This window comes from Cinclus cinclus, chromosome 9, assembly GCF_963662255.1.
Source record: "Cinclus cinclus chromosome 9, bCinCin1.1, whole genome shotgun sequence".
In the NCBI taxonomy this organism is placed as follows: domain Eukaryota; kingdom Metazoa; phylum Chordata; class Aves; order Passeriformes; family Cinclidae; genus Cinclus; species Cinclus cinclus.
The window spans coordinates 1,897,994-1,913,113 of record NC_085054.1 but is presented as its reverse complement, the minus strand read 5'-3'; the positions used below and the strand labels follow the sequence as shown (position 1 = coordinate 1,913,113).

The following is a 15,120-nucleotide window of genomic DNA, read 5'->3' as shown; positions in this document are numbered from 1 at the left end:
CCTAAATAATTAAAAAATAAAATTCTTAAATTCTGTGTTAATGTAATGCTTCATCTGCCAGGAAATGATTAGTTGATTTGTTTTTCACTTAAGCAAAACCAGTTACGCAAGTTGTGGTTTTATGAACTGATTCTCTCTCTTTTTCTCCTGATTTTTACCCACCAAAGCAAAATATCTGTTACTTCCACAATCTGCTGCTCTGTGTTACGCAGGGAATATTCTGAAATAATGTCATCTTTTGGTGGTGGTTTGGCGAACAAAAGGAGTGAAGAAAATTTTGAGCAATAGGAATAATGACTTCACCAACTTTGTATAGCTTGAAAGCTTCTCATATAAAAATTGTCAGAGAATGATTACTGATGTCCATACCCCAAGATGAAATACAAAGAATTTTCTGGCATTTCTAGGAGAAATAGCTGAAAAAAACTTGTTTGCTTTCAGTGTTTTTTTTTTTTTTAATTCTTATGTACTTTATTTCTGAGTTTTAACAGCAAGCCGTGTACTTTTGTCTAAATTTACATATATATCAAATGTATGGTGTCCAAAGTTAACACAGCTACACATATCTTTATGTGCAGGAAGGGGGAAAAGCCCCTGAAGTAAGTTTATTTTTAAATTTTAATTCACTTTTTACTGTATTGCATCAGCTCCCTACAAATACTTTACGACTTTTACTGTGACAGTCAGTAAGGGAAGCAGGATTTAAAGCGACTCCTCTGTTCTCTCCCTTTACTGTGGCTATGCACGTAATATTCGCATTCACTTAAAAGACACCACACCTGCTAGTTAGAAGCAGTTAATCCATTGGATATCTCATAACGCATACACGAAAGAAGAGAACACATCACAAAAGATTCGTTGTGGCAGTAGAGTGGGCCATTCTAGTGGAAATGCCACTCCGTGGCTGCAGTGAGGGGGGGTGTGTGCAGCTGCCCAGTTGGCTGCGCAGCCCCTGTGTGCCCAGGGAGGAGGCCAACGCCGAGGTGTGAATTGCCATCGCCTTGCCTGCCATCCTCCGAGGCAGCTTCCCCTGCCCTGGGACAGCACCTGGGTGTTTGCTGGGCTGCCCCTCTCTGTAAGGGCTGGGTGGGCACCCTTGGGCATGGCTCTTGTGGAGCAGGCATCCTCACTTGTCCCTCTTAGGGCACCTCTAGTGCTCCCTTCCTCTGTTTATAAATTTGAGTAAAATGCATGGGAAGAAGATGGGAAGACAAATAGTGACTCGGGCTAAACAGAGTGTAACTCGTAGCCTTGGGGGTCGGAGGAGGGAGGGATATTAGAGGTTTGTGGTCTGGAGATTTATTCCTGTAGAGCTGGGAGGTGCTGGCCGTCATTCAGAGATGGGAGCAGCGAGGCGTGCCTGGGGGGAGGAAGGTGACAGCGATGTGGCCCTGGGTGGATGGGTGAGCAGGCACTGACCAGCAGAGCTGCTTGCCATGAGGGATTCTCAGACAGGGTTGAAAGCATCTTATTCACTATGATGTTTCCGAGGTGCATTTTAGCAGGAAAGAAAACCTATTCATTGATTTGCAAGCTCAAAATTGGTTTTCTTTGTACACGAGGAGGGCCTAAAAGGCTGGTAGCAAGGCTGAGACCATTTTCTGGCCAGGGGCAGTTGTTGGTGGAGGGTTCTGCTGTCTTGCTGAGGCTGAGGAAGAGTGTGCATCGTTCTTGCCCATCAACCTGTCAAGCCTTCCTGTCTTTTGTGAGACACGGCACTGCAAATTCCCTTTCCTCTGCTGGCAGAAAACTCCTCAGCCATAATAATAGCATAATTTTGCAGTTCTGCCAAGATTGCTCAGAAGTTTTGGTTGTGATGCTGAGTTACATTGGCTTATATTTTCTCTCAAGATAAAAATGACTCAAAAAATGCTTCAGGTATGACATTGCTTTTGTTTATGTAGGGCATATGGAGCATATGTAGGGCACAGCTCACCACAGTTAATGGAATATGAAACCCTTTGTACACTACATACCTGGATAAAAGCTGGCTTAAGTCACTAAGTGTCCACATTTCATTTGTAAAAAGCTTGTTATCTTAGCCTTAACACAGAGTATTTCGATTTCAAACTCTTACCTTACTTTTTCTAAATTAACAGTGTTCTTTGACATTTCCAGATGAGGGGCCTTTGTATCTTCAGTTCACTTTTATGAACATGTGACGAAAAACATTTCACCTGAGAACATTTCACCACTGTTCAGGGGCTCCAGCAATAAAATTAATCCTGATTATGAAGATTGGGTAGAACCTAATTTTAAGCATTGCTTGACTGAAAAACCTCTTGAATTTCATCAGTGCAACATGTATTCTAGTCTAGAATAGTTTATGTAGACTAAGCTATTTCTCACAAAATCCTATAGATTCATCTCTAATTTATCAGTTTTGTTTAATATTTAGTTTTATTCTCCTAGACTGCAGTTTTAATGGTGTGACTTTGATCTTTTCCATCTACACTACAGTGATGACTGGTCAGACTGATTGGGACCCTTGCTGCTTGTGCTTTTCAAATGAGTTAATTTGTGATAAACTGTAAACCAGAGTCATCACCTGGGGAACATGAGAGCTGTTTTAGTGCTGGTGGGCTCCCTGACTGGATTTTCATCCACTATGAACTTAGATGTCAAATGAAGAAAGGAGGGGTTTGATTTTTAGGATAATTCTTTAGTTCCAAAGTTTTTTCTTACTCAGAAAGTCTTTATTTCTTTGATGTGAGTACCTGTCTTAAGACCTCCAGTATGAAACAACCAGTAATGCTCCACGCCTCCAAATGAACAATAGCTTTGAGGGAGTAAAATAGACTGTCATTGAGATGCAGATACCCACAGTGCAACCCACCTCCTACCACCTGAGTGAGTGCCAAGAGCAGAGAATAGATACTGGCTGTGGGAAACAACTGTGTCGGCAGGAACCAGATTGAGCCTTTTCCTCCAGGGTGACCTTTGAAATCAATCAGATTGTGAACATGATAAACTTTCCAAAGCTGCCTTGGTGTGTTGGGCTAGTAATGCTGCTTCAGTGATGAGGTCTGCTCTGCTTCCCTCTGCCAGTAAGGAGAAGAGAATATGTCTGGATTACACGAGGGCTGTTCAGCCTATTCTTTGAGAAGATGTGTGCAGTGTCTTCATTTTCCTACATAAGACTTTGCAAAGTAGTTCTTTATATCTTGTTTTCTCCTTTAGTACAATTTATTAGTTGAAATCCCCAGTCACAAACTCTCTATTTGTGGTACAGAGGAGAATGCTGGCAGCAGTATAGGTTGTGCCTTATGGTGAAATGGTGTCTCTGGTAGATTCCAGGGATTTTCCAGTGTTGGTGCCATGTTCTGAATAAGGCATCATCCCACTGTGTCTTTCTTTAATTATATTCCCCAGGACTGAGAATGGGACTCTAGATTTCTCTTCTGCTTTCACACGTAGAAGCTGTTTGTGTGTGAGCCCAAGACACGAGGGGCTTTGGCAAATGATTAGAAATTAGTCTTTCCTCCCTTTTCTCTTGAAATATCACCACGCAGCATTTTTTCTCTTTGATTTGAACATGACATAGAGTTTAGGAAAGAGAAAGAAGGTGAGAGGAGGTACTAGAGCTCTCCACCATCTCACAAGGGTATTCACAGTGCCACCAGCACTTGAGGCTGTTGAGGCTTGGAGTGTCTGTCCATTAAACACTCATGCTGGTTTTAGCTGGGGTAGAGTTACTTTACTTCATAGCAGCTCCACAATTTCTGTATGCTCTGATTACGTGACAATCTTAGCTGCTACTAAAGAAGTGGGGAACTGGAAAAGCTTCTGAGCATTTCCAGTTCTGAGCATTTCCATGGTGTGTGTGTGTTGCAAACTTCCAGATCCAAAATGTGAGTAACTCTTTCCAGTCTTTTCCATATGCACAGAAATTTATCGTTTAAATTAAAAAAATAGTTATTTCTGTCTTTTCTATTTTTTTGGTCTCTTCTTCACAAAATGACTAACGTGAAATTAAAATGCTAACAGGATCCGAAAAGGATCTGGTGGCTTAGTAAGAAAATAGGTTCAGTTCTAGGAAGATGTGGGCTAAGAAAACAAATCTAGGTTCATCTCGGCATTAATGTGGGCTCATCAACGGTACAAGGGAAAGCTGTTTTTTCTAAGTCTGGAAACAGTTCCTGCTTGCTCTGAGTCATCTCCTCTAGTGGTGAGCTAGTCTCGTTTTTTTTTTTTCCGCTTTTGTTTTCTGTTGATAGGAAATGTAGCATAGTTCAGTAACCAGCAAAGCTTTATTTAGACTTGTCAGAAATGCAGAATTTTTCTGCTCTTCCTGGGAATTAAAGAAAGAGATGGGGAACTTGAGATCAGATTATAACTGCAATAAGTGTCAGTAAAGGAAAATTTCTTATTTAGTTTATTCAAATTCATCCGAATTTGCAATGCTGCTCAAATTAAGAACTAGGGTTATTAAAATGTGTTTTGACAAGAAATATTACAACCTTAAAGGTGCAATTCTCTCTCTCTCTTTAGTTGATCAATTTGTAAGGGAAGGGTGAGGTTTAGTCCCTTACCTTTTACCTGTTTGTGCTATGAGTGAGACCTGTGCATAAATACCAACAAACAGTCTTAGGTCTGCTGCCTGTTCTTAAATGTACATGTGCATGCAGATTTTCATGGATACTTCTGATTCCATAAAAAATTTTAATATAAAAATGCTGAAATGCAAATGTTACCTCCCTTGTTAACTGCTTTGTGGTGGAATTAGTTCTGAACTGAATATCATTAGAGATTCTGGGATCAAGCTTGTGGATGTTTTTTGATCCTGTATGGATCTGGATATACTCTTACATTAAGGCAGCTACAAAGAGCAGAGGGCTTCAGGATTGAATGGGAGAAATTTCAGCAGCTGTATCTTCCTTTATTGCATTCATGTTGAATTAGTGGAAGCAGTCATTTGCGATTATCAGTGCAGTCCTCAGTCCCTCTGTTTCCTCAGCAATACTTGCTCTTCTATCCTGATAGTTAGATGCTGTCCTACTAGTTTTTCAGTTGTTCATGTTGTTTTTTTTCTCATGGAAGTCAAGAACTGAATGTCTGGTGGGAGGAAAGAAAAGACAAGGCAAACCAAAAGTAGTAATTTAGGGGAAAAAAAAACATTCTGATAGTCTTTATAGAACTAAGGAAAACCCCAAGACACAAATCTTAAACTAAAGAGATTAAGCTGTTAAACTACATAGGCCAGAATATGAAACTGCATTAGTTTAGGGGTTTGTTTGTGCAGCACAGCATGCTGTATGCCCTAATTTTTCTTTGGACTTGAGACCCATGAATTTTCAAATCTACTTGTAGTTGACTCAACACAAAGATATTGGCTACTGTATGTTTGCAGTCTGAGCCAGACTTTCTGTGCTCTGTAGCGTTACTGTGAGTGGGCAGGATATTCAGATTCATACAACGCCAAACAATGTCTGTAAGCTTAATTTTAAGCTTATTTTCCTCTACAATGTCCTGTTAGCAATGCTCCTTTATAACCTTTAAAACGTGTTTTATGTATTCAGCTGGAATGCCGTGTTATTGTGCTGTTTCTACTGCTCAGTACTGACTTTCCATGTGAAGCTTAAAGGCAAGCATTGAAGCTGGGTGAGTTGAAGCACTGGCATCTTTTTAAAAACAGATGCAGGGTTTTCCCCAAAGAGGGAAAATGTCTTCTATCTCTCCTCTTCTCCATTGGAAAACATAATATAAAATTCAAGAAAGGCTTTTGGAAGGCAGGGACCAAAGGCTGTGTGCCCAGATACCCTGCTTTTGCTGAACGTGTCATGAGGCAGGTTGTGTTGGTGGCAATGGGCTAGCAGAAAGCTGACAAAGAAGGTTGGACAGCAAATGATTGTGGAGCTCTGGTCCTTTTACTCATGTGCTGCCCTTTGTAGGTGGTGAGGTGGCAATATGGTCACGGGGTCCAAAACTTGTGGCGAGATGATCCAGGCATTGTTTATGGCTGGTCAGGAACATGTGCAGTGAAGGAAAGCACCACCTGTTGAATACACTCGCATTCATGTTTCTTAGCGACTTAGGCAACTGCACTAAAGCCCCAGTTCTCAGTGTGTGAGGCTGAGCTGGAAGCACGTTACAGGTCCCACTGGCTGTATCTGCTTGTGTTGGCTCTCTGGGAGGCCCTAAGTTAGAGACAGGTCCTGGTGCCACGCTGGGATGACAGAGAAGTAGCACATTTTGCCAGGGACCCTGGGACTCAAGGAGAGACAGCTGATGTCGAAGCGAGAGGAACAGCTATGGTTTTAAGATGGCAAAGCAAACCTCTAGTCATGGCAGCAGCTTGATTGGGGAATAGGCTGAGTTGAGACTGGGTTTCAAGGGCATTCAGCAGGCACTGCTCCCTGGCAGGAGCCTGTGCTCCTGTGCAGCTGAGCAAGCTCAGGTGTCCCAAGACTAAGCTGGGAGCGACCTTGCCGTAAGAGCACAGATTGCCCAAAAGACAGAACTGGGGGAGTGCCCTGCTCTGGGCATTACATGGGGATGGCATCAGTGAGTGCTGCAGTCCTATGGGCATTGGGTCTCCTGAATAATACTGCTGAGAAAGCCCCAGTGTGAGGGTGCCTCTTAGGAGAGGACAGCCTGGTGGAGGGTGAAGCTGAACTCCTGGCTGCAGGGTTATGAAAGAAACCTGGACGCACTAGCCTTTCTGTCATGAGTTGTCATGATTTAAAAGACTTTGTATTCCGCCGTGGAATTGATATTTAGAGGAGTGGTTCTCTGTCTCAGATGAGAGAAGTGGACTTCTCTGTCCTTACACATATTCTTGCTGTCCAAGGCAAGTGCACACTTACCCCAAAAATGACAAGAGAGAGATTTTATGCAGGACTGAATGTGGTTTTCCTCAGTGGAGGTGGTAGTTTTATAAGTAATGTAGGAAACGTAAAAAATACTTCAGAATCACAGAATATTCTGAGTTGGAAGGGACCCACAAGGATCACTGAATCCACTCTGGAAAATTCAGTGAATGGCCCATTGTTTTGTTTTTTTTTTTTTAGTAGTACTTCCTTTGCTTCCTTGCCCTTCTATTTATTTGTGGTATTTCTGTTCTATCATATAACAGTTTTAAAAATAATCCTCTGAAGTAAATAACATCAATTTTTTTTCCTGTTTCCTTACCAATTATTGACTGTTTTTTCAAACTGAATAGAGGTTGGAAAATTAAATAAAGACTTCCAAAATAACAAGCTCCAGAAAATTTTATTTAATTTGTGGGTTCATTCTGTTCACTCTCTCTCCCCCTCCTTGTTTTTTTTTCTTTTTTTTTAAGAAGATCTTTATTAATTTAGTCTAGTAACTTAGTGCCTATATTAAATTAATCTAATAAAAGTCAGGGTCCTCACATAACGTTTCCCAAATGTGAAGCAGCATCTATTACATGAGGCACAATCATTTTACTGTAAAATGTAAATCTGATATGTAGAATTAGAAGCCATTAAACTGTTTTGTGTATGTTATTTCAGTCAAATACTTCAGTACAGTCATGCTGGAGGAAAGGAGGGGGCAATGCTAGCCTTCAAAAAAATCAAAAACGCAAAACCAAGCTTCATGTATCAAAGTGATTTTCATCTATGAAAGTACTCTGAAGTTTGGCATTAAACCTTGAAACACTAACAGGCTTTCTATTGATAGTTGCCCCCATGATTCTATAAAATTTTTAATGCATATCAATATCATATGTAATCATGTAAATGCATAGGCTACATTAAAGTCTGTGTACAGATACAGATGTGCAAGCCAGAAAGTGTTTAAATTAACTATCTCACAGATGTGTTGTTTTGTGCTGTAAACCATCGCGGAGACGCAGAGTTTATGAAAGCATTTTTAAACAGCAAGAGCAAAGACTTCAGAAGCAGCAGCAATTCAAGGGGGTTTGAGCTGCCAGAGCTTCGTGTGGCTCAGCTGTGCTTTCCCCTGGGGTGAAGGTCACCCTTTTGTGCAGAGCCCTGGAGTTGCACAAGTCTCATGAGCTGGGGTGGAGCATTCTTCATTCGGGGATTGTGGGTGTTCCTGTTGATTTGTGGATGTGTACATCACAGTGTAATCACATAGTTGATTCCTGTTCTCTCACTGAATTATTTATTATGGACTGAAACGAGGAAGGAGGGGGATTCTTTTGTATTGGCATAAACATAGGATTATGTTCATTGTGTGCTTTCAATCACTACGTCACTGGTATGTCAATTGGCAGAATACAGTCTACCTCACATGTAGGATGTTGCAAAGTTCAGTTAATTAATGTTTTTAAAGTGCATTGGGATGCTCTGATGAAAGTTGTTTTAGAAGCACTGGAGAGGATTCTGCTGATTATTTTTTCCTATTACCCCAATGTGTCATTGATTGAAATTCAACAGAATAATATAGCCACCCTTGTAACAATGGGCAAAGGCCATATAATATTTTACTAGATTTTCCAAAAGCTGGAAAAAAAGGGCTCAATAATATAATACAAAAATTAATATAATCGGTTTATTCTCTTGTAATTTTTCCTGTTGCTTTTTTTTTTCATCCTTTCTGCTTGAAAAGTCGTTCACTTTGCTGGATTAACAGTAATAACTACAAATTATGGCTTTATGTTGTTACAGTGTGATGATATACTACAGCCTTTGTAGAGGTAAGAAACACAGGCTGAGTCGTTATGTACCGCAGGGTAGTGATTTTCTGCAAACTGATTTATGAATAAATAATTCTTTGTACTTATTACATGGGACAGGCAGATGTCAATTTCTTTAACAGCACAGCTCAACAAAAGAAAGACTGCATGCTAAAGCATAGGGACAGGATGCCTTTGAAGGGGATAAAACAGTCACTGTCACAAGAGGCTGCTCATCTTGGAGGGAAGTCCCACAATAGTGGCTGAGAGAGAAATGGCTTGGTGGTCTCAGAAGTGGGGCTTTTATTGGGGATCTCTTTGAGGTCTTTCATTTGGAGCTGTAAAAGAAATCAGAAGTGTTTGCGTGTTAATGCTAACCTGCAGTTTCTCCTGAGTGTCTGTATTGATAAGAGCTGCTGTTAAAAAACCACAATGTTGGATCAAAACTACTTGATTGAAGTCATAAGGCAGCAGCAAATGTTGGTTTTGTCCTTCAGCCAGCCTCACGTTTGCAGTCCACAACTCTCAGGTGTGGTCCTGGGATCCCTGGGATTCAAATGAACAAATTCTAGGACACCTGACTAACTTTTAACCCTGGCAGATTAACATTTAAAACAAATTGCATTAATGCTGCATATGCATTTGTATTAATACTACGAGTATCCATTTAAAATGTAATTCAGGTATGCTCATAATGTGTGAAAGGCAAAATCTAGAGTATAGCCATGGTGGGAGCAGGGGGTAGTTTGAAGGGAGCCAGTAACAGGGTGAAGCACATTCTGGTCCTGTTTGTTTTTTTAGCCACAAATAGAAATTTTGAAAATTTCTAAATGTCAGTCATTTTAAGAGTTTGATTATATAGCAGTGATGCATTGGGGAGTACTTGTGGTGCTCCAGTAATTGTTGTGGGGCTATCCAGATTAAAAATTACCTGTGCAGGTAAGTGGGAGATGTAGGACCTGGTCTTCATTCCCTTTAAGACCAAGAAGTGTCATAGCTAGACTGCAGTATGTACATTCTAAACCACAGATGTGGCGTTCTTAGAATGAGTGTACTGTGTGGCTGTCTTTCCATTTGCAATGACAAATGATGTCTCTAGCCCATACAGATAAATAATTCTTATGGGACAGTGTGAACTACATAATAATGAAGAGGGTTTGCCATCTTGGCTGCGTTTTTCTAGAAAGCAACTTTCTGCCTTCTGTCGTTTTATGCTCCCGATCAAAGTAGTTATTCTGGAATTCTGCTTTAGCCCCAGCCTTGCATCCATTCAGTTCTCATCTCAGTAGGGTAACATCCTAGGAACAATCCCAGGGCTTTAGAAGCATCATTTTTTCAGGTGATAAAATAGAGCTTATGAGGATTTCTGCTGGGTATAGAATGGGTCAGCTGTGATATAACAGGGCAAGGCTTCTGTTCAGTGTAGTGTTCTGCTGTCCCTCATGTAGTTATCACTTTCTTCTCCAAAGGAGCTGCTTTTTGAATGAGACTCAACTGGAAACGTGCTGGCAGGGTGGCTCATCATTGGCCTAAATGGAGTGTCAGCAATAAATTGCAGTGGTTATGTACAAACCTGACACTCAAGCTCACAGAAGTTTGCACTGGTGTGTTCTACCCTTGCTGTAGGTAAAGGGAATTACACACACTTTACACAAAGTTACTCTGTCTTTTTTCCATGTCTGCATTCTGATGAAGCTGAGGTTTAAAGTTAATAAAAGACTTGACTATAGAAGTACATGCCATTCAGAAACCAACAGTCAGTGTGGATAGAGAATCTCTTCTAAAACAGGTTTTCAAAAAGATCTTTTGAGCAAACTGGTGTCTATTGTTTTTAATTGACAAAGCTGGCCTGGGCTGCATTCAGTCATTTCTTGGTGAGTTGAGAGCTGTTCTAGTGTATGGCCATTTCTTGAGTGTGTGCAAGCATTGAAATCTGTTAGCTTTCCCTTCAAAAAAAATTCATTGGAAAAAAGGCCCAATAGGTACAGGAAAGAGAACCAGATTTGATAACAGAAGAGTTTTGGGACCTCAACAGAGGTGTGTTTTTGGATTTCCTGAGCTTTCTGATCTGCTGTGCATTATCCATGCATAATTTTGAGAAGGCCTGGAGCTGACAGAGAAGTGATACTCCCAGAGCAGTAGCATATTCATTAATAACACAGTGACCTTTGCTCATTCCTGTCCCCCATCCCAAGTGTCAGTTGTGGTAGGATAAAAGCTCAGCCAGGTTAAAGTGATTTCTGTACCATGTGAAGTCAGCGAGAGGAGCAATAAAAAATGTATGTATGGAAGTGACCCCTTGCTATCAGGCTGTTTCCATCTCAGGGTTGTTGTTATGCTAGAAGCATCCAGTCTGGATAAGAAGGGACCTTTTTAGGGGGAAAATTTTGGCCCACACAGTTTTCACTGAGTAGTCATTCAGAGATGCCTTAGTATGCAAAGAGCACATTTGCTCAACAAGCTGGCATCATCTTCCCAAACATAGCCCAAGAGTTGCCTTAAGTACAGTGTTGGTGCCATGAAATGAGCACCTGTGAAGCCTGCTGAGGAGCTGAATGGAAACCATGGCTTCTGGCTATCGTTTGGACCAGCTTAATATGTTCTGGAAAAAAATATTTTACACGTCATATCACACCGGCTGAAAAAACAGCGTGCATCAGCAGTGCTGTAACTGAGAGTAAAGGACTCTCAGCAGGTGTTAACGTGCAGAGGCACTGAGCATTATGGTAACACCTGTGTTTGTTTAAATCCAGCCAAAACAATTTCCTTTCCAGTTGCAGAGGAGGATTAAAAAAAAAAAAACAAAACCAAACCTCCCTAACTTCCAGTAGTAGCAGACATTCCTGTAAAACAATTTGCATAGTATTTCCCATGGTGCACTCTGGCTTCACTGGGTTTTTTTTCTTTAAACCCTTTTTGTCTGGGGACACCTTTAGTAAGTTCAGTGCTTCCCAGCCATCTCTTTGTCCTTTGCCAGCATTTGCCAGGCCCGAGCAGTTGCAGATGGTGTGCTCTCTAAATGCTTTCCTTAATTGAATGAAAAATAAAGCCTCTTGTAAAATATTACCAATTTAGATGTGACTTATGGGGCACATATGATGCTTATTTTTTCAATTACATGAAAATTTGGCGAGGTTAAACATAGGAAGCCAAGTGTTCTGTGAAGTCGGTATAGATTTCTGGATTTTTAGGTGATTTTACTTTAAATTATTATATAGCAAGAGGAGGTGAAGGAAGTCAGCAACTAAATTGTGTTTTTCCAGCATGTATTTTACTCAGTGGACCCTTGATGCTCATTTCATGACTAATATATACTGTACTATATGCATTTCTTCTTGTCACCAGAGATAACATTAAGTAAACTATCCCCTTAAGAAAAGCAGCTTTTCTTGGCAAGTGGAATATGACTCAAGGAGCCAGCACTGGAGACATACGGTGCTGTGAATGAGTGCTGTGTGTTACTCTACTGGATCTGAGTCCAGGCACTATTTATACTGCAGCATATTCAGCACCAGATTGTTAAATCTTAATACTGAAACAGTGCATCACTGAAATGTTTTTGTTCTGTTTATGTCCCATTTTCAAGCATTGGATACCAAGCACACTTACTAACTTTTTGTTTTGTTTGGACAATATCTCTCTTTGCCATTCTTATCTGCTCTTGAAGTATTAGCCTGCCTGTACCAGTATGTTGCAGGGAATTGTGTCACTGAGGATGAACTAGGTCACTTCCAGCTTCCTTCAGTACGTGGTGACAGAATGCCTTGCAAAGCAGTATGTTGGTGGTAAATGCAAAGATTTAAGTGCTACAGAAAAGGAGTTGTACTAAAATTACTTCCTCTTCAATCTGTGTAAGAATGGGGGAAAGTACTCTGTAGCAGGTACTTCGTGGGCTTGCTGTGTTCTTTTAGTGTCTCTGCGAGAAGCTTTGTTTCACTGTTTCAGTGTGGTGTTTATTTCATGATCATTTTGGGGAGATCAGGATAAAGATTTTTGTCATTTATTGCAGTTCAGCTAGTTCCAGAGCTGGTGAAGAGCTGGGAGTAGAAAGTGAGGAAGAGACGGTTGTTTCTTGGCATCACAACATCCTTCCAGATACCCAAGAGGAGTTCTTGGCGTGCCTGTTATCTCAGAAGTCTTCCCATGTATTAGTGTATTAGTTTTTTTCCTGGTCTTTTCAAAGATCAAACAGTATATAAAGAAACCTCAGAAGGCATCAGTTTGAAGGGGAGAATGGTGTAAGGCTGAGCTGAGGAAAGTTAAGTGAGCAGAACAGTGGGGCAGTGGGAAAACAACGAAGGAGGGAATAAAAGCTGCAATAGTGCAGAACAAGGGTGAACTGCTTTGCTGTCATATAAGATGACACTGTGGCTTTCTTTCTTTGGTGTCTTCCTGGAAGTTGTTCCTCAGATTAGTCATTGTTTTGGTGTGGGTGGGCCCTCTGCAATTGTCTAAACAGAAATAATACCTCTGCACCAAATGGTTTACCATCCAAGTTCACAGTCTTTGTGACAAGCTCATCCAGAAGAGGTGGTGATCCCTATTAAAGAATGAACAGAAGTAGAAATAGAACTTACAGCACTCTCCCCCACCTCCAAAAAGCTATTTTGGATCTGCGGTCAGCAGCTTGCAGATGTTTGGGACTTTTTTTTTTCTTTTTTTTTTTTCTTCCACAAAGTATAACAACCCTCTGCATAGTGCAACTTGTATCTGGGAGTGAACTCTTCCTGTTTGGTGGGTTTCCAGTGGCATCCATCCACACTGGGAATCCTATCATGCTTAGATTGTAACAGTGCTGAAAGCCCACACGTAGGAATTTTTGTGTTCAAGTCAAAAGTAATGCATTTATTTACTGAAAAGTTTTTGTAGGCTGCAAAATCAGGACTAGAGAGTATTAAAGCTTATTTTAACTTCAAGAACTAGGCTTGAGAGCTATGATGAAAGATGTGAAGGAAGTCTCCTGTGTTTCCTTGAAGTAATTTAAGAGTCAGGAATGTGTCAGCACCTGTCTGCTCAAAATTTTGAATCTATTCCTGTTCTTCCCCACTGTTTGCCTCAGGAGTCAGTAGAATACGTCTTTCTGGGCAAGACTGCACTGAACCTCAAGGCAGATCTTGGGAACAATCAACCTTGCTGTAGGGTTTAATAAATGGCTGGTAAAATATAAAGTATGGATTTTTTGTTCTCTCTTCAGGAATAATCAAGCTTGGGAGGTGGAATCCCCTCCCTCTCAGTTATGTGACTGATGCACCAGATGCGACAGTAGCCGACATGCTACAGGATGTCTATCATGTTGTGACATTGAAAATCCAATTACAAAGGTGGGTGTTTCTGAACATCTGTCCTTCCCTATTCTCTGAGCTGCTCTGTTGGTTACTGCATTACTACAGAGATTAGCACATCCTGTCTTCATTAATTCCTGGGCTTTTGATGACATGAAAAGAAAATGGAGAGAAGGGTGGGTGTCAACTGGCAGCTTTTTGGTGCATGTTCCAAGTGATATTGTATGTTTTGTGAAGTAGCAATACAGTAACAGAGAGGGGAAGGGCAGAAACCCAATGAAGTAAATATACAGGGTTTTTAGAGGCAGACCTTTCTACAGTCCATAATTTAATGGATTCTTAAGTTCTAATTTTGTCAAATGATAAACTCCTTGCCTTTTTCTAAGGGCTGCGCAATGGGAAAATCCAGGTCCTCTGCAGCCAGTTTCTGAATGTGGAGGAGGGGAGCTTTTTTTTTTTTACTTTTTTTTTTCTCCAGTGGTCTTTGCAGCAAACAGAAGACAAGGAAGGAAAGCGTTTGGCGTTTGGAAAATATTTTCCATCCCTGAGGGCTAGATCTGATTAGCAAAGCAAAAGCTCCCAATACTTACTTACTTACCCTCCTTTCCTCCCACTCTTCTCTCCTTTTTTCTTCTTTCTCTCTCCTGGCCTTCTAAAGAGTCCTCAAAAATGTAAGGTCCCTGGCAGTGCATGGCATAGTCCAGAGCTGCAGATAAACCTACATTGCACAGCCTCCTGTAGCTGTATGACCTGAGCATGACAGAGAAAAGAGTAAAAAATAACAGACAGCCTGGAATAACTTACTTGACAATTCTTTGAAGCTTTGGCTTGAACAGAAGAGAGGCCCACAGGGATATGTGTGTGTCCTTTGGTGACAGGTACATACCCTCCAATTGTGCAGTTTAGAATTTGGAAGTACTTGATGCCTCACTGACATTAAACTTCCAAACAGCAACATTTCTTTCTTGTTGAATCTCTGATGGTGCTTGGGTTTTCTGATTTCCATGAACAGGTCTTTCCTTGGTTTTATATACTATTAAGATTTTTCAGCTGGGCTGCATCTCTGCTGTGTAATTGTAAAAGAGTGTCTAGACCCTATAGCTGCTGTAAAATGAGTGTAGTAACTAATTTCCTCAGAAGTGTGAGCTGCTTGGAGTACATGTAGTCTGTTGTCAAATCTGTATTAGCAAAGACTATGAATCTGAGATTAAGATCTCATTCTTTATCTTCAAA

At 40.8% G+C, this 15,120-nt stretch overlaps 1 protein-coding gene across 1 annotated transcript in view; it reads left to right on the top strand.

Moving 5' to 3' along the window:
• SATB2 (SATB homeobox 2) overlaps positions 1–15,120 on the top strand; it is a 127,969-nt gene that overhangs the window by 41,062 nt on the left and 71,787 nt on the right. Inside the window, exon 3 of the mRNA XM_062498186.1 lies at positions 13,800–13,926. Coding sequence (XP_062354170.1) covers positions 13,800–13,926 — 127 coding nt within the window. The remainder of the gene's footprint in view (positions 1–13,799; positions 13,927–15,120) is intronic.